At 45.2% G+C, this 22,290-nt stretch overlaps 1 protein-coding gene across 1 annotated transcript in view; it reads right to left on the bottom strand.

The window, feature by feature from the left end:
* Window positions 1-22,290, bottom strand: part of arhgef39 (Rho guanine nucleotide exchange factor (GEF) 39) — a 47,050-nt gene that overhangs the window by 10,499 nt on the left and 14,261 nt on the right. The window contains exons 5-8 of the mRNA XM_080022247.1: window positions 21,778-21,896; window positions 12,949-13,019; window positions 9,681-9,809; window positions 2,945-3,171 (exon numbers count right to left, since the gene is read on the bottom strand). Of these exons, the coding sequence (XP_079878373.1) occupies window positions 2,945-3,171; window positions 9,681-9,809; window positions 12,949-13,019; window positions 21,778-21,896 (546 nt within the window). The remainder of the gene's footprint in view (window positions 1-2,944; window positions 3,172-9,680; window positions 9,810-12,948; window positions 13,020-21,777; window positions 21,897-22,290) is intronic.

Here is a 22,290-nt window from a genome sequence, read left to right as displayed (position 1 = left end):
TTTCCCCCTGCTTTACACCAACTGCATAAAACGTGTCTATTTAACTCTACCTAAACTCTTATTACAATTAAGACTATTTTTACTGAGTCACACGTCATGAGCCGAGTATAAAAAAAGAGCTGAAAATTTCCCCACTATTGGGCTTGGGCCAAAACGATGGCCAAACTCAAAAAGTGGCGGACTCTAGTAATGAACCTACACCTGAGGGGTGTAGGTCCCCCCCCCCCCAAAAAAACTTGTTTTTGGGTTTTGTTTTATAATTTTAGGTGAGGGAGAGGGGATGGGGAGTGGCCCTCATTATACATTAAACGGATGAAGATTTCAAATGCGCGATCATCAAAAGAATTATCTAATTACAGAGTTCAGCGCGTGGGGGCAGGACAGAGCGGTGCACGATATTAAGGCCCCCGCCACTTGGGGGACGGTGGGTTGATTTATGCACAAATAGATTCCACTTCTACGGCGAGGCGGTAATTAGGGATTTGTCAGGAAATCTGACCCTCTTAGGTAGAAATTACTTTGTATAATAAGAACGGCGGAGCACGGAGCCTCCTCGTCGCACATAATTTAGCTTGATTATTTATACATCAAAGGGAATCTGTCAAGGATGCGGGGAAGAGAGGAATATATATATATATATATATATATATATATATATATATATATATATATATATATAGAAGAAGTGAGGGGATATTAAAGGGAAGGAAAGACTACTGACATGGAGCGGAGAGAGAATGGGGAAGGATGGAGGAGAGAAAAGGAGCGGCAGAAACAGGGGGGCCTGCAAAGAGTGGAGGGAATGAGAAGAGAGAACCCGGCTTCCTGGAAGAAAAATAAACAAAAACGTTTTCTCTTCTGCACATGTGAGATGAAGAATAAGAAGAAGAAGAAGAAGAAGAAGAAGAAGAAGAAGAAAAAAGAGAAGGGAAAGGAATTTTTGATAAAAAGTTGTTTGGCTTTTTTTTCCTCCCCCCTCCACCCCCCTTCGCAAACTTTGCATATAGATTGCCGTGGCATTTACAGCTGTCAAATTTAATTTGGCTTTAATTCTTCATGGCCCCAGATGAGGAGGGCCCCCACCACCCCCCACTTCCCTTCCGCTCAGGTAGGGCCCCGGGATCAATAATGTGTCCTTATGAGAAATTACGCCTAATGCTATTGAGTATGCATTTGGGCCGCGGCGGGATAAGAAGCTAATGAAATGCCATTTCTGCCATTAGATAACGGCGAGCGGGCTGGCGGAGAGGAGGCGACAGGCTTGAGGAAGATGTATTTACTGGAGGGCCGGAAGGGATGGATCTGTGGCCTAATCTGATCCAACAGAAGCACAGAGCTCTCCCCTCTCACAGTCTCTCTCTCTCTCTCTCTCTCAAAGGAGGGCAGCCCGCCATCACCGCGCTCCCAAGATACACCTGCCCAGATGGCATGAACAATACAAGCATGACTGCACACAATTTGATGTGTGCACCTTATACAGTACATATACAGTATATTCATTCTATACCTCATACACACACATATAATAAACCTCTTGAATATATATATATTTTACACACACACACACACACACACACACACACACACACACACACACACACACACACACACACACACACACACACACACACACACACACACACTAGTACTGGAGGTTAGTTTCATTTAGGAGGATATAAATGTATATTTAATACAACACAGACAATAAATACTATTATATAATTATAGAACTCAGAATCGCGATTGTGGAGCCGCCCCTTGCACGAGCACCTCATGTTGATTACACACATTTTAGTATTTTTAGAGCTTATTGTGCGTAATCACCGGGTGTCGTGATATTTCACTGCGTATATGCACAGTATGACCGTACTTATATGTATGTGACGAATAACCTCTTGCGCACACACACACACACACACACACACACACACACACACACACACACACACACACACACACACACACACACACACACACACACACACACACACACACACACACACCCCAAAGACACAAAGGCAGGGCTGTTTGGACTGCAACGGAAAAGACATTAAATGATGTCAACTCCTTGTAGCCCCGTAACACCATGAACAGCCAGTGGGCTAATCAAAATGTGGCCCTGGGGCTCGGCTCGGCCCAACGTGTCCGTCTGCCCGCCCCCACCGGAGGAAGCTCCACAAGCCAGGGAGCACCATCACAATGAATGAATATTGATTCGCCGCTAAACACTCGCTGCATAAACGCTCCGGTTATTTGCTCAATGGCGCGTGACTCGTTCCTTGAATGTTTCATGACAGCAACTACATCATTTAGACACAATTTGTCACCCAGCAGCTGGAGGGAGGGAGGGAGGGTGGGTGGGGGGTTGGCGGGGGCCCTGGGAGATGGATCACACGGAAAGGGAGAGAGGCGCATTAAAAGTTCAAGTTTTTGGCTACTTCAACAAGAGCTTGTTTTTTGCGGGGGGAGTAATTAGTGGGAATAAGGAGAGTGGAGAGGGAGGGGTGGAGGGGGTACTGAGGTCTCATATGACAAGCAAAACAAAATGACATTTCCATTAAGCGTGAACCTCGGCAAGGCTGTCACAGTCGCACAGAGGAAGAGGCATTTTGGAGAAACGGCGGCAGCTTGGCGGTGAACGTCACGGCCACGCGTCAAGTGGATAAGTGAGACAAATTAAGGCGGCGCGCATCAAGAGTAGCAAGAAATGGAGTGTCTTCTGAGAAATCGCTCATGTGTATTCACAAAGCTGCCAACATATGTCCGTCCACCTGCTGCCCATCTAATACTGTCTATCGATTTCTCTCTAGCTCTCTCTCTCTCTCTTATTTCATTTGTCAACATGGACCTTCATTTAGCACAACATTTTACCGCTTCTGTGTAATTAAAGATTGTAGTGTTCCACCCGTTCCCAGGCCCCCCCAGGACTCCTCCGTTTACTCACGCTGAGGAGGCCACCCCGGCTCTTGGTGTGACCAAACACCTTATCCACAGTGCAGTCCTGCAGGGGGTAGGCGTGCTGCCCGGAGAACTTGCTGCCGCCTGGGTCCAGGGGGCTGCGGCGCTTGGCCTGCAGCAGCATGTCGGAGAACAGGAAGAACATCTTGGGCATGGCCTCAGTCCCCTTGGGGGGCACCGTCCGCAGCCAGCCCTCACGGATGTACCACCGCCCTTGGGTGGATGGAGGGAAAGTTGGGGGAGGGGGGGCGACAGAATTTTGGGGGATTAATTTTCAATAAGAACAAGCGGTTTAGGTTAACAGGTCAAGTGGTGAGTTAATTTGAAACTTGAATAATATCTCCATTGGAGAGTTTAATTTAACTCAATGTTTTTATTCTATAGACATGACACAATTGAAAAAACTACTGAAAGAAGCACTGAAAGAGTCTTAAAGCAGCCATTTTTTAAATGGAAATCCATTACATCGTCTGCATTATCTGGATTACACGACAAGTGCCAGAATCCCATTTAAATTCTGACGTTCGTCGTTGCTCCAAGATGCTCTTACTGTTCTCAATAGTATGCCTTCTTCTGATAGATTGTTTTGTTCTTTTTTCTGAGTTACTGGAGGGGGTGTTTTTTTTTGTCATCCGCAGTTCCATTTTTTCAACTGCGACCCCAACACCAAAAACAGAAACAGCACAAAGCATCTTATGCATAACACAAACACATTGAATGGCTGTTTCTTATGAAGTGCCAACTAAATAAAAGTATCAAATATGGGATTTTTATTCAAACAAAATAATAGAGTATTTTTTTGGACCTCATTTCGGTTAAGACATACAGTAAGCCTGAATCACAGTCAACATCCAAAAATGCTATTAAAATTTGAAGAATTTCAAAGAATTTAGAAAAAATTTAAAAGAATCATCCAATCATTTAAAACATTAAACATAAAGAGAGGAAAATGAAGGCTGAATCTGAAGCTGCCTAAAAAAAAAGAAATTCTATCAGGCTTTGAGACAGACTCAGTAGGAGGTAGACGTGGAGAGGGTGAGTAACTGGGGTGCGGGGGGTGCTCTCATCTCTTTTACAATGATTGGCAGCAGTATGATGACAGTTAATAAGCAAGAGGCTGACATTTGGATAGATAAGATGAAAATTCTGCCTGAGTCTACTTTTTTATTTTTTATTTTTTATTTTTTTTTAATTGCCCCAACCAATAGCCTGTGATTGCAGCTCGCCTGGGCAGCCATAGCCTTGCCTCTGGGGCTTGGGGTGGAAATTTTCAGCCGCAGACAAGTCCACTGTGATTAAGTGAAGTCACCGGGCGGGGGTCAAATTGCTTTTAACATGCCATGGGTCTGAAATAAAGAAAAACGCAGTATAAAAAAAAAAAAAATCCAGGGACATGCCTTGAATGTCTGGGATGTTGTTAGGAGATAGTCGTGGTCGTTATTAGGGATGGACTGATACAGATACCGGCATTTGATATCGTTCTGACACCCAACTAAAAATAAGGAACCGGCAACTTGATTTCTAGTTTTAACGTCTAATAGTAAGATGGATTAAACGTCAAATGTTATGATCTAATGGGCCCGAACTTATGGTCTGTTCAGTAAACTCTGTTCGGTAGAAGTAATGGATTGGATCCGTACTCATTCAACGTACTCAGTCAACATTTGGGATTCAGGGTGAGCATCACTGGTGTAAAAGCTGTATCGGTCAATCCCCAGTTGTGTTAATCAGTTTAAATTATGGTAATTCAAATTCTGGTTTGTGGCGAGGGAGTGGCTGTGCCAGCTCTTCCTGGGCAGAAAAAAAGTTTGCAAGCTGAATACTGACATATTACATGATTTGTTGCCTTGGGTGGGTGAAGTGATCTCTGCTACAGAGTCAATGGGTTGGCCTTCTAAGCACAGCACCTCAGCACAGGTAACATTGATTGAGACATTAAAAATAAATAAGATAGAGGGTGGGGTCCGCGTGGCCGCTGCCCAGCCTGCGGCATTCCTGTGTTTATCTGGTTGTGCTTTGCTTATCTCTCCCAGTGCTGATCTCAAACTCAGTATATACACCATGCAATAGGCCCAGGGTTTGCAGCTGCAATCTTGCCCATCACACTCCTGCCATGGTGTGCTTCGTGCTTCATGTCCCGCAATTGTAATACCATTTCTACTAGCTTAGAACACATCCACACCCACACAACACACCACCGGACCAGGGTCTGCGGGGCAGGAGGGGTGCGAGTGACTCGGGTTTTATATGGTTGGATGGCTCGCACCCTCCACACCCTGCAATTTCAACCGCATACAAAAACAGCACACATTGAGCACTGGGGTTTACTGGGTGGCAGGGCACTGGTGGGTTGGTGTGGGGGTGTGGTTGGCTTGGGGATGACCGGGTGGCCAGTAACACAGCTGGCAGGGGGACCCCTGGAGGCTTGTCCCTGGTGCTGGTAGTTTCCGGCTTGTTGTGACCCGGCGGGGCTGTGGTGGGCCCGTCTTTGCAGGGCCCCTGGGTGGCTGCTTGCCGTCGCGTATGTAGGTTACAGTCTGGAAGGCGGCAGTCGGCCTTACTCCCTCTGCGCTGGGTGCTGGCGGTCGTGGAGAGGCCGCATATCTGGTTGTCTGCGAGCGATGGCTTGTGGCCATGTTGGGGCATCTCGCCGGTTGCGGTATGGCAGGCCTCACCTTTGCGCTGGCGGGCGTAGGGGCCCGACTGGCTCCGGGCCTGTGCCTGCTGGTTCTGCGCTTGCTGGTGCGTCTCATGCCTGCACACGGGGGTGGGTTGTAGGTGTGCAGGCAGGTGTGTGTAGGGTGACGGCTGTGGGCCTTTTGGGTGGCTGCGAAGCCTTTTCCAGTGCATGGAGGCGCTACAATATAGTTCTGAACCCATACACCAGAACTAATTGGGACAAGTCCTGTGCATTCACCAATGGAAACCACACACACACACACACACACACACACACACACACACACACACACACACACACACACACACACACACACACACACACACACACACACACACACACACACACACACACACACACACACACCTCTCAAAAACGCCTCCGAACACCCTCCTGTAACATTCTTCTCCCATTCTCTCCTTTGCTGCCATAACTATCACAGGAAGAGGCCACGTGCTGTAATTGTAGAAGTAATGATGATTAGTTGTTTATCGATCAAAACATGGCAAGATCGTCCTCCAAAGAGGGGAATTGGTGGGATTGGTGTCTTACATAACAAAAAAAAAAAAAAAAAAAAAAACAACAAAAAAAAAAACAGTGCTCTTGTCATCCCACAGGTCATCCACAGGACAGAGTTCTTGATGATTAATAAAGAGTGGCACTGCAGGTTGAGAATTTGAACTCCACTTGCATATCAATATCTGCATATCTGTCTTGGATGCAATGGCATACAAATATCCTATGTTGTATGCCAAGCCTGCTGACAACACAGGTAAAATAAATAAATATGATAATCAAGATTTCCTCCCTGAACTAGAGCTGGTCAACCATTCAAAAATTATCATTTATCGTTACGGTTTGAAACAAAGTTTTGTTGAGAACTAGTTAATTAATCAAATGCCATATGGCAATGTTAGCCCAAGCATATGATATCAGAATTCCACACTAATCTGAATGTGGACACCTCATTAAACATCTGATGGACATCAATATGGAGCTCTTTGCTGCTACAACAGCCTCCACTGTCCACTCCACTGCAACTGCAAGGGCATTCGTAAGATCAGACACTGATGGGGGGCAATTAGGTCTGGCTGACAGGGTTCCAATTCATCTAAAGGTTTCAATGAGGTTGAGGTCTGTGCGCTGTGCTGGTAAGTAAAGTTCCACCACACTACTCTTGCCAAGCCACTTGCCAAGCCCTAACCTTGGTATTTACAGCAGGGTTATTGTAATGGTCTTCCCTGTTGCCACAAAGTTGAAGGCACAGAATCTTGAACATCAAGATTCCCTTTCACTGGAAGTAACAAGCTTTTCCCGAATCATGGTCTGAGTTATTTATAGTTATTTAACAATTTACCACTCCAGAGAACGAGATCCAGAGTCCAATGGTGGCTTGGAATTTGGCATGGTGACCTTAAGGTAGGGTCACTGCAAGAAACAGTAGCAGCAGGGGGGCTGACAGAGTTAGAGTATAATGTGCTTTAGGTAGAGGTTGTGCCAGTTGACAGTGTTGTTAAGACCCCCTGTTTGCTCGATGAACATTGAGATTCTTAATTTTTTTTATTTTATTTTTTTTAAACGGCAGTGAAAGGTTGAAAGAGCAGAAAGTTCCACCCCTCTCCATGTCCAAGCCCTTAAGAGGGGCACCTTTGCTCTCCTACAAAGGCATTTCGGGTTGAGGGGGGCAAATGATAAAGGCAAAGAGGGCGGTAAAGGTTGATCTACAAAGGCCTCAGGTCCTCCTGATGTGTTCAAGGCTGGAGCATTGAAAGAGGCAGAGGGACAGCCGGGTGTGGCGAGGGAAGGGAAAGCCGGCATTAAGAGGCATTGATTTTGGAGGAAAAATAACAAAAATATAAAATGCACATTTTTTTCCACCACAGTTTAGAACATTTGACTTTATGTTCCTTTCCTTCATCAAAGTCCAGATACTGACACTCCCTTTTACCTATCCCTTCTGTGATTGCAGTGTGGAGAAGGGAGTTTTCACCTAATTCAAAAACAACATAGCTCTAAGCCAGGTTGCTTGAATTGTTTTGTCTCAACAACACACCTCGAAAAATACTACATTCATTGATGATGGCCAGCTTACACTGCACGGCGGGGTCCTGCTTCGAAAAATGATCCTGTGAGAATCCTGTGTTTTTCAAACCATATATAAGTCAGAGGTACATTTTTGCGACTCAATTAGAAAAAGCAATAGAGGTGAATGGAGAGCAGGGAAAAAAACAGCACCTTCAGTTCCCCATTCCATCGCCACAGAAGCTACTCGACAAAAGTGAGTTGCGTTCTAAAGACTGAGACAAGGAGACAAAGGTTCTATAAAACTTCAGTATCGCTTTAATGCCAGAGTTGTTGAAACTCCACTGTTGTAACTGTTACTTCCATCTGATGGATGTTAATTGTGAGATACAAAGGTGCTTCATTGATCCACAAAGGGGAAGATTCTTTCAAATGGTGGGATTGCAGTGTTGCAGTACAAGTAAACCAGGGCTAAAAAGTCTAATGAGGCTGTGTAGAAGGAGCCTTTTAGGAAGAAATAGACGTTTGATCAATGTCACTCCCAATCTAAATCTATATGCCTTTCTTTCCTCTCTATCTCTCTCCCCCTTTCTCTCTCTGTGTCGCGCCCGGGGCCCTGAGGAGCCACCCAGACAGACGGACAAACTCCGCTCGACTCGACCGCTCGGCCCGCTGCGCCACTGTAGCCAACTCTCCCCTCCGAGGGAAACCGCCAGACTGTCTGCGGTATCGATGTCTCATTGATTGAGGCTTTGCTTCTCAAAACGCCCCCCCCCCCCGCTCCTTCCTCCCCCTTATCTCCTACAGAGCTACTTAATATGTTGGAGGGGCTCCAGTGCTTCTCATCTGTTAAAAAAAAAAAATACATTAGAAGTAGTAGTGGGCTGTGAGGAAAAAGTGTAACGGCAGCCTGCATGGGCGGGGGTTGATGGTGGTGGTGGGGGCTGCGGTGTTCTGAAGTCAGCCTGGTGGGACTAGAGCTTTATTGGGTGAAAGGGAGCCCGGCGGAGTTGCGAGGGGGGCCCTGAGAACCGGGATGAGAGGAAGCTTTTGAAATTTCTCACATCCGCATTAGAGAGAGATGAGCAGTGCTCTCGGTTTGGTATGCGGCGCAAGCTCCCAACCACCTCTGCATGGGTCGTACACACACACACAGGAAATTCACAAATACACACATTAAGCCAGCGTGCAAATACAGACGTGCCTCCAAACAAACAAACGAACACACTGCACACCCTGAAGTATCGTACACACACACACACACACACACACACACACACACACACACACACACACACACACACACACACACACACACACACACACACACACACACACACACACACACACACACACACACACACACACACACTCTATATTCTTTTTATCTGCGAACCCACAAGATGAGCCCGGGCTCTAATTGGTCCAGGGGGAAAATTGGCAGGCCGAGAGGAGCAACAAGGAAGACCGGCGCCGTGTTTGTTCCACACGTGGCCGTCCCTCTCTGGAGACAGGCAGCGGCAGGCAGAGAGGGGTGGCATGGCAGGAAGAAAGAGGCCACCTCTCCACAAGTAGAGAGGGAATGGCAAAGGAAGAGGGGGAATAAACCGGCACTGGAGGAGGCAGGAAAACACGGCGGGAGAAGGGGGTGGGGTGGCACGTTTACACCACGCCAATTAACGGGGAAACTCTGTATTGATACGTGCCTGTGCCTGGCTGAGTCCCCCCCCCCCCCCCCCACCCCCACCCCCACCTCCCAGTTTGATGTGCAAAAACTGCAGAAAGTTCATTGTGATCTCCATTGATTAGAAGCAGTTTGGCTGATCAGTCTTGGGGTGTGATGCACCTCTCCGTACTTAGCTAATTTCCCCATCAGTTTATCCCCGACTCTCACCGCTTCCCTCCTTCTGTCCTCCCTCCCCCACGGTGTCCCAAAAGACGACAGGGAGAGGGAGAGGGAGAGCGAGAGCGAGAGAGCGAGGGGAAGAGATAAAAGGAATAGCTGATCAGAGGCGCTAACCTGGAGCCAGCACCTTGGTCTTTCGCCCTTTCAGCAATTTCTGCACCCGACACAGCTGCAGGTGGTTCTGGTGGCTGCGGGCGTTGTGCTCGATGCGCTGGGACACCTCGCCGATCTCCCCCACAGCCCCTGAAGCGGTGTTTGAAAGAGGCAAACACACACAATAAGGCCCGACACTGACAGAATGCATATCCCCCCTAACCCCCATTTCTGTTTATACGAAATGTTGGGAAAGGGAAAATGATTCTGGACTGCAATGGGGTGGGTGGGGGGGCCTGGAACCGCCCCTCTGGGGGGGGAAGAGAAGTGGGAGATCCACACAACTTTCTTTACTTTCTCCATCTGGGATGTGCGCCTAACTGAGAAACTACCTATTGAGCTAGCTACTGTAACAAAAACACAAATGTATACAAAGCCTGTCCTGGCATGTTCCTCTGTCAAGCGTTAGGTACCGTGACTGATTTCATCATCAGTGTAATGGAGTGGAAAGAAAACCAGAAAAACAAGATTAAAATATCAGAGCTCCAATAGCTGCTGTGTTGGATAGGGATGTTGGATGCGTGCGTCTCAAGGGTTTAATGTAACCCCCCTGTGACCTGGTGACGCTGTGTGAACTTCAACTAAATTTTGTCATTTATCAACCTTGGATACCAGCGGTATTTTCATAAAGAGCCCAGTGTCATGAGGCCATGGTCAAAACATTATTTATTTGTCAACATTTTACACTGACATAACAATGATTACATCGGCAATTGATGATTCCCTAGTCTACCAGGAACTGATGCGGGAATAATCGGTTATCATCAATATCTTCAAGAAAAACATGAGGTGTTCATAAATGAGATTATATGGGTCATCAGATCTATACACCGTCGTGTGAGCAGAAAATGGAGTATTAATTGGGAAATATCATCATCACAATTTCATTTCGGACTAGCGATTTGTGTGATAGCAGTGAGATGAACAAAATATACAGATATTGTGGTATATTGTGTATACCGGGTTGTGATATTGCATGAAATCCTCTCCATAGTACATATCTGAATACACATCCATACTAAGCAATCTCTGGCATAGCAGTGCACTAACAATAACATCTAACTGAACGCACCAACGAAACCTCAGTTCTAGTGTACTGCCACACGTATCCATGTGGGTGGGGGAAAATATATTTATACACATATTATATTTATTTTCCCGAGCTGTTAAGCGACTTTGCCCCGGAACAAATCATCAAATCATTAATGCTAGACAGAGCTGTCTAATTACCATTGCGAGAGCGATAATAACGCGTACAGACATTTAGGCCTACATCATTAACACGTCCAAAATAACAACAGCAGATGGGAGTATAATTTCAAACCCAACTTTTTCTCTCCGCAGCTTTTGTTTTGAACATTTGCGACGCAAAATCTGTGAACTTATCCTCAAGGCGCTTCCGTATACGCCAAAATAATAACGCGCCTAATTGGCTCGCTTAACTTCACAGCGAATTACAATGTAAACCAAACAGGGCATACGTGTAGACTTTGTTCACACACCCCCCCCCCCCACTCCATTATTTCTACGTGTTAGGAATAGATTCCATTGCCTCGTTTATAAAAAACAACAACTCCTAATTACGGCGTTCTCGGGCTTAGAGCTGGCCGAGGCATTAATAATAGATTCGGCCCATTAGACATTCTCAAGACGTTTTTCTGTTTTTTTTATATAGTTTTTTTTTTTAAATATTTTTTATATCTTTTAAAGCATAATCTTTTATTGCGTTTACACATATTCTTTAGGTGCTATTTTTTGACTGTGTCAACTTTAATAAGTCGGCGATAGAGGGACCAAAGACCAACTTTTTTTGGGGGGGGGGGCGGCGACGACAACTGAATGCCGGCTGATGCAAGCCCGCTTCTGTAGCAACGGCAATTACAGTGAAATTTACGCCGTGATTATGTCTCGAAACATGCTTTGGGGAAGATGGGGAGGCTTTTCTTTGCGGTGGGGGGGATAATGGATTGAGGAGGAAAAAAAAAAAAAAAAAAAAGCAAAAATAAACAAACAAAACAGAGCAACAATATCAACGGCAACAACAACAGAAACACGACCTCTTGTGATTCTGTGTTGCTTAATCATATACACTGATATGTCTAGCATTCACTTCCTGTGGTTTTTTTTTAATAATAATCATTCCCTCTACAATACAGCTGAGCGGACTGCAGAAAGTTTATCCAACCCCCCCTCTCTACAAAAAGCTGAGGAGTTTTTTTTTTAAGGGATCCTTAATGAGACAGGGAGGAAGAGAGGGCACGTTTAGATATGTACCTTCATCTTAGAGTCGCGAGGCTGTTTTAATTTGTAAGCAGAAGCAGCAGCAAACCGATGAGATTTTAATTGATACACATAAATAATTCCTTGTGTACATTCTTGCTCGGTCAGATTCGCTGTTTATTTGACGGGCTGAAATTAGTCATTATTGGGATCCGTGTTGATGCGGAAGATTTTATTTATTAATACCCTCAGATCTGGTCTCAATTAATAACGTCAAAATCCACATCAAACCGGAGCTGGGGGTGGGGTGGGATGGGGGGCTACCATTTTATTTTTGCTCTGGCTGTCGTTTCTGTGCCAGCCAGGCCGCTCCGATGACAATAAACAAACAAAACAAAAATGGGCGATGAAGTACTATTTTTTCCTTTGTTCCTGAGACGAAGATTACGAGGCTCTTCTCTCGTGCCAACAGAGTATTGGCGTGGCACTATTGGTTTATTATTATTTTAGATCGCTGCAGGGAGTAGCCCCTATAACCGCCCAAGTTTGGGTTTCATGTGCTAGAGACCGCCAGTAGCCTGCCTGACTGGCGGTCTCTAGCACATGAGTACAGGAGCGGGAAAGGAAATTGGAAGAAGAAGACCGGGAGAACACGTGGTGAGTTTTCCTCTTTCCAACAACCAACCCAGGATTTTTCTAAAATATAACCTAATGGAAGCGGCCACCATTGAACGACGCTGCACCCCCGCTGCTTTCCTGGCAGAGGGGACGGCTTCCCGAAGTTGAAAACGGCTCAACCCCCCCCCGGGAACGCTCATACAATGCCAGCCACTAGAAAAGGGCAAACGGGATTGCAGCATCAACTCAGCTGTTGCGGTGTTGTTATGGATACGGTGTGCAGTATATAGCGTGAACTGCACAAAAATAACCCTCATGTGACAGCTCCATGTGCTAAATCAGCCTGCAGTCTCTCAGCTTAGCAGCTGCCCATGGGCCCAGACTTACTTACTTGAAAGCTGTTGAAACTCTGGGCAGTCTGGGCTTGTGTTCTCCGCCATGTCCTTTAGGAAATGTTTGTACCTGAGAAGGGAAAGACAGTGGAATAAGTTTCATCAGCTGTTCACTGAAGAGCAAGAAACCTCAATCCAAACAAGAACATGCTGCTATGATTAACCCCAGTTACAACTAAGTACAGCTTTCAAGCTTTCGCATAAACAGTTTGGCAAAAAGGTTGAAGGTACACACATAGAGCTCCACAGACTCCAGTTTAATGTGTATGAAAAAACAAAACAGGTACTCCTCACTTAACGACCGAGTTCCGTTCCGAGGACCAGGTCGTTAAGCAAATTGGTCGATAAGCAAGGTTAGGTGTTATTTCACGGTAAGGGGGCGTGGCCATTGCCAACGCTAGTGTAGTGAATACTGACAGACTGCTGGAACGACACTGAGAGCAGTGATGAGATGTATACAATATATATAGTGTATACAGTGCATATAGTGCATATAGTGTATAAAGGGTGATGCACCATATCAGTTTGCGGCATGCATGCAGCACTGTTGTTACTCATTTATGTGTACTCAAGATACAGAATAGAATTTCACCCAAAACCCCTTTTTATTCTAGGTTTTAATTCTTATTTTCTCTCTCTTCCTGATAAATGTGAGCTATGGTGAATGTGAGTGAGATTGGGAGAACCACCAAAACAATACAATAAAATGCAAAGATGTGAAAGTGTGCAGTGCTCTAAATGCCGTTTAGAGGGCCTTGAAAGTGCAGGGATTATAAACAACTGGGTCAAAGAAAAAAGGTATCTCAGGAACTTTTAAGACTGTCCTCATGATCAGAGGTAGGTAAGTACTGACTGAAGAATTCAGTAAAGGAAATGGCAGTGTACTTTCATGCTACCAAAGCAGCAATTTTGGGAAACTTTTGACGTTTTATATGACAGACAAAAAAAAAAAAGTAAAAGCCAGTTAGGCCTTTTTAGTGTCAGACCAATGAGGATAATCTGTCAGCTATAATTCAAAACCACTCTGGGTGCATGAAAAACTCTCCTCATCATAAACACCTCATATTAAAAAGAAATACTCGTGGCTTATTCAGTGCCGACCGCACCCACTCGTCTTGTCGTGTGTGCCAAAAATGTCACGCTGCTACAAAGTTGTTGTTTTGTAGTATTTCTGAAATGATAGGTAAGAGGAGCGAATGTCTTCACTTGGTTTAGTTTAAGTTCAAGTGATTGTCACATACATATACATACGGTCATACATATATGCAATGAAATGTGACTTACACATGACAAACTAATAGAAAAATGCATGAGATATCATGGTCTACACACCATCAATAATAGATAAATGGGGGCTTTACCATGGCCGGACACGCTAGAAACTACCCCGTTGTTGAAGGAAGTAAAAAAATACACCCTTTATTGATAGCTTAACCCTACTTCTGAACTTCAACCTGCTTCATATTTGAGTCAGAAGTACATTTGTGACACATCTTACAGTCTTGTTCGGTATGGTAATTTTATTTTTTGTCCAATTTGTTTTTGTAATTTTTTGTTGTTCTTTAAATTACATACTTTTCTGTGATAAAGTTTGCCTTTCTCCCAGTCCGCCATGAGAGTATTCACTGTACGGGTTTGCATATCTGCTTAATAAATAATCCATATTTTTTGTCCATCCATGGTGGCGACATAGTGGCTTCGGGCCATTCATTCAAAATCAGGATTTATATCGCAGATATGCAATACTTTTTGTTTTCTTGGTGAACTGTCTTACGTCTGTCTCATCTTGGATGTAAATCATTTTCTTTAAATCACATTCGCTGCACGGAGCCGAATGCTCCATCATTTAAAATGTCTCATAACTCATCTCCAAACACTAAGACACAGAGGTAATACCATATGCCCGATTTGTTAGTATTGTTAAACTTGATGTTTTAAGTCCTGACAAGCCTTGCCAGGATAGTATTGTGTATGAGGGACAGTTGGTGGGGTTGTTTTATTCCCGTGGCCTAAGCACAGTCCCTGCAAAAAGCTGTCGACAAGGCAATCCTGCTCTCTCTAGTGTATTTACAAAGAGCAGCATATGGTAATACAGAGCCGAGGCGAGCCGAAACTGTTTAAGTGAAGCGCGATGATCTTTATGAAAGTGTATGCATATCTAAGCCAGGGGTAGCAAGCGTAAGAGCGACGACCCCTGTGAATTACGCCGCCTCCTCAGCCAGGCTTGCGAACGACTTGTAGAGGTTGGCCGGGATGGGCAGGTTAAAACATCAGTGGAGGTGTGTTAACAAGTACGAGGAAGAGACGGAGGATCCAATTAGTTTGGCTTTCTGTAACTTGCACACTTTCTATTTATTTATGTATTTTATTTCATTCCCAACTCCGATCCGGCTTCTCTCTCTGAAATAAAAAAGGGAAAGACAAATGAGTCCTGTTCTATGCTGGATGGAGAAAGAAGAGCATCGTTATTCATGGATGGCGGATCAGCTACAGGATCACGTACGTGCCACAGGACAGGGAGACGCTTCTGGATTGAGCATGTTCATTAGGCATCTTAAAGCAGACCTATTATGCTTTTCCATATTTTCCGTCACATCATATTTTATTTATATGTTACAATGTCAATGTTCATATTAGACGTGGCCAAAGTGTCAAATAATGAGGTAAACTAATGACAAAATAATCCTTGTGAACAAAACGCTCAGGCTTCCGAACGCTCGGTTTTCAAAGGTTTTTACTACTTTGTGCACGAGCTGACGTCAACTCATGACGGATTTCTTTATATGGTCATCTGCTCCATCCAATCCGCTGTGCGTTTCTCCAAACAAAACCAATAAAAATAGTGTGTTTTTATTGTAGATGTGTTTATTTTTTTGTTTTCGACGTTTACATGAAACAAAAAATCCCAGCGTGCGAGAGTCCCAGTGCGTCGAGGTGCTGTGTCCGTGTCTCTAACAAGCCTGGAGCACAGCAACCAAAGTCAGACCTAACTTTTAAAATAGGCCTTATAGGTCTAATATGAGTGAACATTCAGCATTGGATTGCCTATTTCTCGCCTCAAATTTGTTCAGAAACAAACTTTAAGCAGGAGGTACACTTAAAAATACGCGAGAACAAAATAAGTTAGAACCACCGGAGAACATGCCCCAAAACATCGTCAGCAGAATACTCATAAGAACTCGGTGGTGAAAGAAGCACAAACTCGACAGTGAGGAGCTGGCAGTGGCTTTGCTTTACATAAAGATGTGGAATTCAATATCAAAATTAAACTAAATGTAGTTTACTGACAGTGCCCGTATTTCCTAAAATAGTGACCAGGGCTTTTATTTACCTCAACTGCCGTCTGGGTGGCACGCTCGTCAAAATCTAAATCTAAAATAAACTCACTTTTTTTTTTGTTCAAGGACAGGGGACGCACAGTGGACCAGAGATCACTCTCTCTCCATTACGCAATCCACTGTCCAGATCCAAGGCAGAACGTCCCTTAGTTGGGTTTATGTTCATAGATGTAAAACTAATGAAAACAAATAGATAAAAAATAAAAACACAGAAAAACCAGAACCACACAGCAAGCGCGGTGTGCCGGGTGCGTGCAGAGCGTGACAAAGCGCTGGAGGAGGAAAAATAAATAAAATCACACACACTGACTCAGATTCAGCCTTGTTTACCATTTTTTATTTGAGTACTGGTTTATATTTGAGGAAATAGGGCATATATATTAAAAAAATGCTCCAAATGTTGCGGCTCCGGAAAAGCTTGTTGACCCGGGAAAGGGAGAGGATTGAATGACCCGGAAAGGGGAGTTGAAGTCCGTCCCCTGCCATGACGCAATAGCGACAAGGGGAGAAAGACGAAAAACAAAGTTTGCCTCAGGGGATTGCACTGAGAACACTGCGAGAACCCAGATCACTGCGTGATTTTGTTCTTATCTTGTTTTGGAATTGCGATTGTGGTGCCTCCCATTGCGGCCCCCTGCGCGAGCACCTCGTGTTGATTAAGCACATTTTATTATTTTCTAGAGCTTATAGAGCTAATTGTGCGTAATCACCGGTGTCATGACATTTCACTGCATATATGTATTACTGCATGTATATGTATGTGACAAATAATCTCTTGAACTTGAAGACGTCTTTTTGTTTTTTAAGTGTACCTCCTCCTTTAGTCTACTGATATGGTGAAATAATTGAAAGTTTACAGAGTAAACAAAACGGAGCCTGGAGTAAAGCTCAAACCCCATTGGCTAAGACAATGTGTTAGTAGGCCCATCAGAGACCTAAATGTATGTGCACAAGCACTGAAAAAGTGAGGTTTTTTTATAATAGGTCCCCTTCAAATGCAGTGTTTCTTCTGCTATCTCTGGGTAATACCCCGGAATACTGGGTTTTGTCTGATCAGTCAGGCTAAACATTAAGCTGTGGTCAACATGTAAAAAGCGATGAGTATCGCTTCAAGGTACAGGCTCAAACAATTTTGTAATTGACTTGATTTGTCCGGAATGGCTTGTCATACGTTAATGTGTTGCCATTGATGTGACTTAATGTAGTAATGCTTGTGGAAGTGTGGTTTGGTTGCTTTTGGTAGAATGTAAAAAGTTGTGACAGAAATCAGGCGATAAGTTAATGACAGCATTACACAAGTTTCGGCAAACCTCCATATTTGAAAAAACGGATTTTAGCGGAGGTCAAACGGCGTGAGCGCTTCCGAGTTGTTGTTGTTAGGATCATGGAATTGGTTCAAGGTGATGCGTATTCAGGGAGGGATCACATGGAATGGAATAACCAACCGATAGAGAAAGACAATTGTAGTGGTGTAGATGACCAATAGCAAGGTCAATGTTTTGGGTTTTAAAAAGCATGGATTTGCTTGTTTATGGTTTATCTGTGGAAAAGCTACATGTATACCTTTAAAGAGCCTCTTTTTGCACCATACAAAATAAAACCGAGTACCAAAGGCTGGTGTAACTGGGCAGAAATAATGTTAAAATGCTTTGGTCTGTTCCAAGTCATGCAGTCCCTGCGCTATATTTTGGGTGGCGTAGATCAATTTGTGCGGAGTGTTTTAGTGAACCTAAACCTCCCCTACTCCATCTCCATCGAGAGAGAGCTGCCGGCCTCAGTCAGAAATCTTTATCCTGGGATTGGGAGGGACAGTGTGACCTTGAAGTGCATTGACAATTGACATTGATTTCGACTGTGTCTGTCTCCGCCGCCTGCGACCGTCTCAGTGGCTCCTCCTTTGCTTTTTGTATTTTTTATCTTTTTTTCTTTCTTTAGGGATAGTTTTGAGAGACGCGCTGGTGCCCGAGTGAGGGGTCATTAGCCGAGGCAGACGGCCGCCTCTGCCGTGCACCACTTTCAGTGGTGGATTCCACATGTATGGTACGCGGGGAAGTATTTCCCATCATCTGCCACAGTGTGACGGAGGAGGCTCGGAGACGGGGGTGCCGTCCCCGTTGCTCATTAGAAATCAAAGGGGCGGCAAACAAGCTCCAATTAAAGCCTCCCCAATTAAGAGACACTTAAAAACAAGGGAAATAATCTCTCGCTTGTAATAACAAATACATTCCAGGCGTTTCTCGCCGATACTGATGCCCTAGCCCTTATTATGAGGGGGGGGGGGGGGGGGGGGGGTCCTAATTAGAAAGCAGCCACATAACAAAAAGAAGGAGACCACCCCCCCCAGCCCACACACACACACACACACACACACACACACACACACACACACACACACACACACACACACACACACACACACACACACACACACACACACACACACACAGTAATGAGCGTTATTACCGCGCAGTCCAAATAATGTAAAACGGAACTGCCTCGTTTAGATGCCCTGTCCTGCTCGTTAGCTGCAAAGCAAAGAGGAGATAATGAGACGATGTAGTCGCAAATTCAGAACCACATTCATAACGGTTCAGATGTTCTAATGAAGAACGCGGAATTAGAAAGCGCGCTGACCGCCCCATTTACAGGACGTGCCCTGCCACTGTCTGCACCGCCGTTAGCTAATTCCTTTCTGTTTTTTGGGGTTTTTTGTTTTTTTTACACAATATGCAGAAGACATGCGTTCTTCACTTTTTGTTTTTTGTTCTCATTCTCTCACAAGCAGCCGTGCGGGGTCACATGGGCGCTCGCACACATGCCTGTAAAGTGGGCGAGATGTAGGAAATATCTCTAATTATTTTGCTTTAAATAAACGCATTAGGGATTCAAATTTCTAATTAAGAGACAACAGGCACTGTCAGAATGCGGTATGGGTTATTGAACATGGCACTGGCGTATGGGTAATTACTCCAGTCTAATAGTTTCAGAAAGGAGCGGAATGCACGTCTGCACAAGTGTGAGGGGACTACACCCCCCCGCCCCAACCCCCCCCCAACATTTACAGAATAGAATATGAAGTGACTGCAAAGTTTTGCGTTTCTCCAAAGAACAGCAAAACAAACAAAAAGGTGATTCATTTACTAGGATTTAGCTGAAAGAAAATTGGAAAATGCGTACGCTAGATAACTAGATATTGTTTGTGAGCTTTGACCGTTGTGAATCAAAATCAAATCCGAAAGCGATTTTAAATTAAGGGCTGCTGCTGTGCCCCCCCCCCCCCAACCACAGCAAAATAAATAACAGTCACTTGCACCGATAGGATGTGAATGGCTCGCATTTAATAATTTTGAACCTGTTTTGTTGAGCTCAGGAGCACAGACTCCACAACCAGGGTCAAAAGCAGCAACTAGCGATTAACGACAGAACAATGTCTCTGTGCTACAAAAATTGAGCGTAGTGAATTGGGAATTAACTGCTCGTCAACACAGATCCAGACCTTTATCTTCACAGGCCAGATGCAGCGACCAGAAAACTCCATTTCAGACTTTAAGACCTTTGTAATACAAATGTTTGTATTGAATAAGAAAGTCCCACCCATTATAATTAAGCATTATTAGACTTCTTAGGGGGCATAACTTTGTGTGTTATGTCCATCGTGTGGCAAAGAAAGTTAAAAAGACAAAATTTTTCTGAGGCCAAAACACATTGAAACTAACAAGCATGTTCTTCATTGTTCTTATTCTGAAATAAGGCATGTTGGACATTGTTGTATTCCTATAAGAGGCACACTTCAATAACAGTTCAAATCTGGAAACTTTTCTATTCATTCATTCTTCAACTTTTTGTGAAATTGATTTCATACTTTTCGAATAACCCCACAGACACCCTGTGCTACATGAAATACAGCGTGGTAGTGAAGAGGCAGAGAGAGCACTTAAGACAAATCCATTCAGGATCCTTCCACGGGACTATAGAAAACGGGACGTCACTCAAAGCGATAACCTTGTTTCTGGAGCCGACAGCGCGCGCAACTGCCAGTGAATATGACGCCATGTTCCACTACCACTCGCAATCATCTCGAAAAGCAAATAAAGCATCAAGTAAAGAAAAACAAAGGATGAGGAGTAAAATAATAATCAAATCAAATCAACCCTTGGCCTGCACAAAATGTGAAGGAAGGAAGGAAGGCAATGACACCCCGGCGATTCTGCGGCCAAAAAAATAAATGAAAAAAACTCTGATTTGTGTACAATCACTATAATGGGCCAAACCGCTCGGGCCTTTGTCCCCCCGCCCCATTACACAAAGTGGTGCTCTGCTGGGTACAGCTGCGATCCCAAGGTCTCCAATCGGTTTCCGTCTCTATGAGCGCCGCGCCTTTATTATCGACACAAATGCGGGCGCTGTAGACAGGATAGGGGCGGCTATTCAGCAGCCATCAACCCCGTAGGCCCCCCCCAACCCAACCCCTGCCATCACTGTCACAATGGCGTCGCTCAGTGGGGAAAGGATGGGGCTTAGCCAGCTCAGAGTGAATGCCACTTCATAAAAAGGCAATGATTTTTTTATTTACCCCCCCGTGTCGTAAGTAACTGCTGGTCGCCGGCGCCGCCATCCATCATTCTTGAACGGTGATAAGTGACAACAATTTTGCTCAATTCCCGGGCGCGCAGCCCGAGTGAGGGTTCTGGCGTCCGCAGGTGATTATCTGGGCGCGCCACTTAAAATCATCATACAATTAGACCCCTCCTCCCCACCGCCACCACAACAGCCCAAGGTTTCATTGCTAGCAACAAGGGAATCAACAAGGACTCCATCGAATGATGGCAGAAGCGTAGAACGACGTTCTTTGCGAAACAAAAGGTACCACACTAAATTTGGTTTCACACATATTTAAACGAAGCGCGAGGTTAAGTTAAAGGCAACTCTTCTTCGTTGTTTTTCTGGAAGGCAGAGGACAAACCATAGCCAGGGCTCGAGTGTACAAAAAAGGACGGCAACTGGGAAGGGCCCTAATTAGGAGACAAGCGAGGAGCTTGATAAACACGTGTTGTGATATCTGCTGCTGCCGTGCGCACCTTGGCCCAGTTCTGCTCTCGCCACGCTAATTAACAAGCGAGATCAACGCCGCATGAAATTACAGACGATGACGACGGCGGCGGTAACGACAACAAAAAAACGGTAGCTAACAAAAGGGAGATTGTGACAGTTTTTGGACGGCAAGGGCGCTACATCAAACAATAATAATCGCACCTGTCACCGAGACTCTCCCGCTCTGAAACGCATTGCGCATGGGGGGGCAGCTAGCGAAAACACAGCGAGGGAGCTCGAGCGGTGAACCGTCTTCCCGGAGCATCATCCCCGCCGCCGAAATGGCTTCGCTTCCTATTTATCAGGGACTGGCGGGGGGCTCTGCGTAAAGGTCGCGGCGAAGGGATTTTGACAAAGCTGTGACGGACTGAAGGCGCGTTTGTTTTTTCGGCCGCTTACTGCTGAATCCGCTGGCTGGGGAGGGAGAGCAGCTCCTCCAGCTGGCAGTTGCGGAAGTCGGGCCGGGCCTCCTGCAGGGCCTTGAAGCGCCGGAACGCCTTGTTCTTTTTCAGCTGCACCTGAGACGTGGGAGAGCAGAAAGACGGCTCAGTGTCAGGACCATGGACACGACAAAACTGGAAACTTTAAACCTCTTCAACTTACACCTCTTCATTCGCTTTGTGTTGTTGTTTACACCAACGGCCGCCCGCAAACCCCCCCACACCCACACCCACACACACACACACACACACACACACACACACACACACCACTTTCAGAAAGCGTAGAATCCTCACCCCTCCTCCCTGGCCCCCTCTCTCTGACAAACCCACAAATCACCTTTGTGTCACTCATTATTCCAGGTTGCCAGTCAGGGAGTGCGAGGGGGAAAAGCTACAGCTGTCATTAAATATGCATTTGCGAACCGTGTCGACACGACTATGCATGAACATTTGCATGGGGGGGAGGGGG

Source organism: Zeus faber (genome assembly GCF_960531495.2).
Source record: "Zeus faber genome assembly, chromosome: 21".
NCBI lineage: Eukaryota > Metazoa > Chordata > Actinopteri > Zeiformes > Zeidae > Zeus > Zeus faber.
The sequence above is the reverse complement of the archived record's forward strand: the minus strand, read 5'-3'. Positions and strand labels throughout refer to the sequence as shown.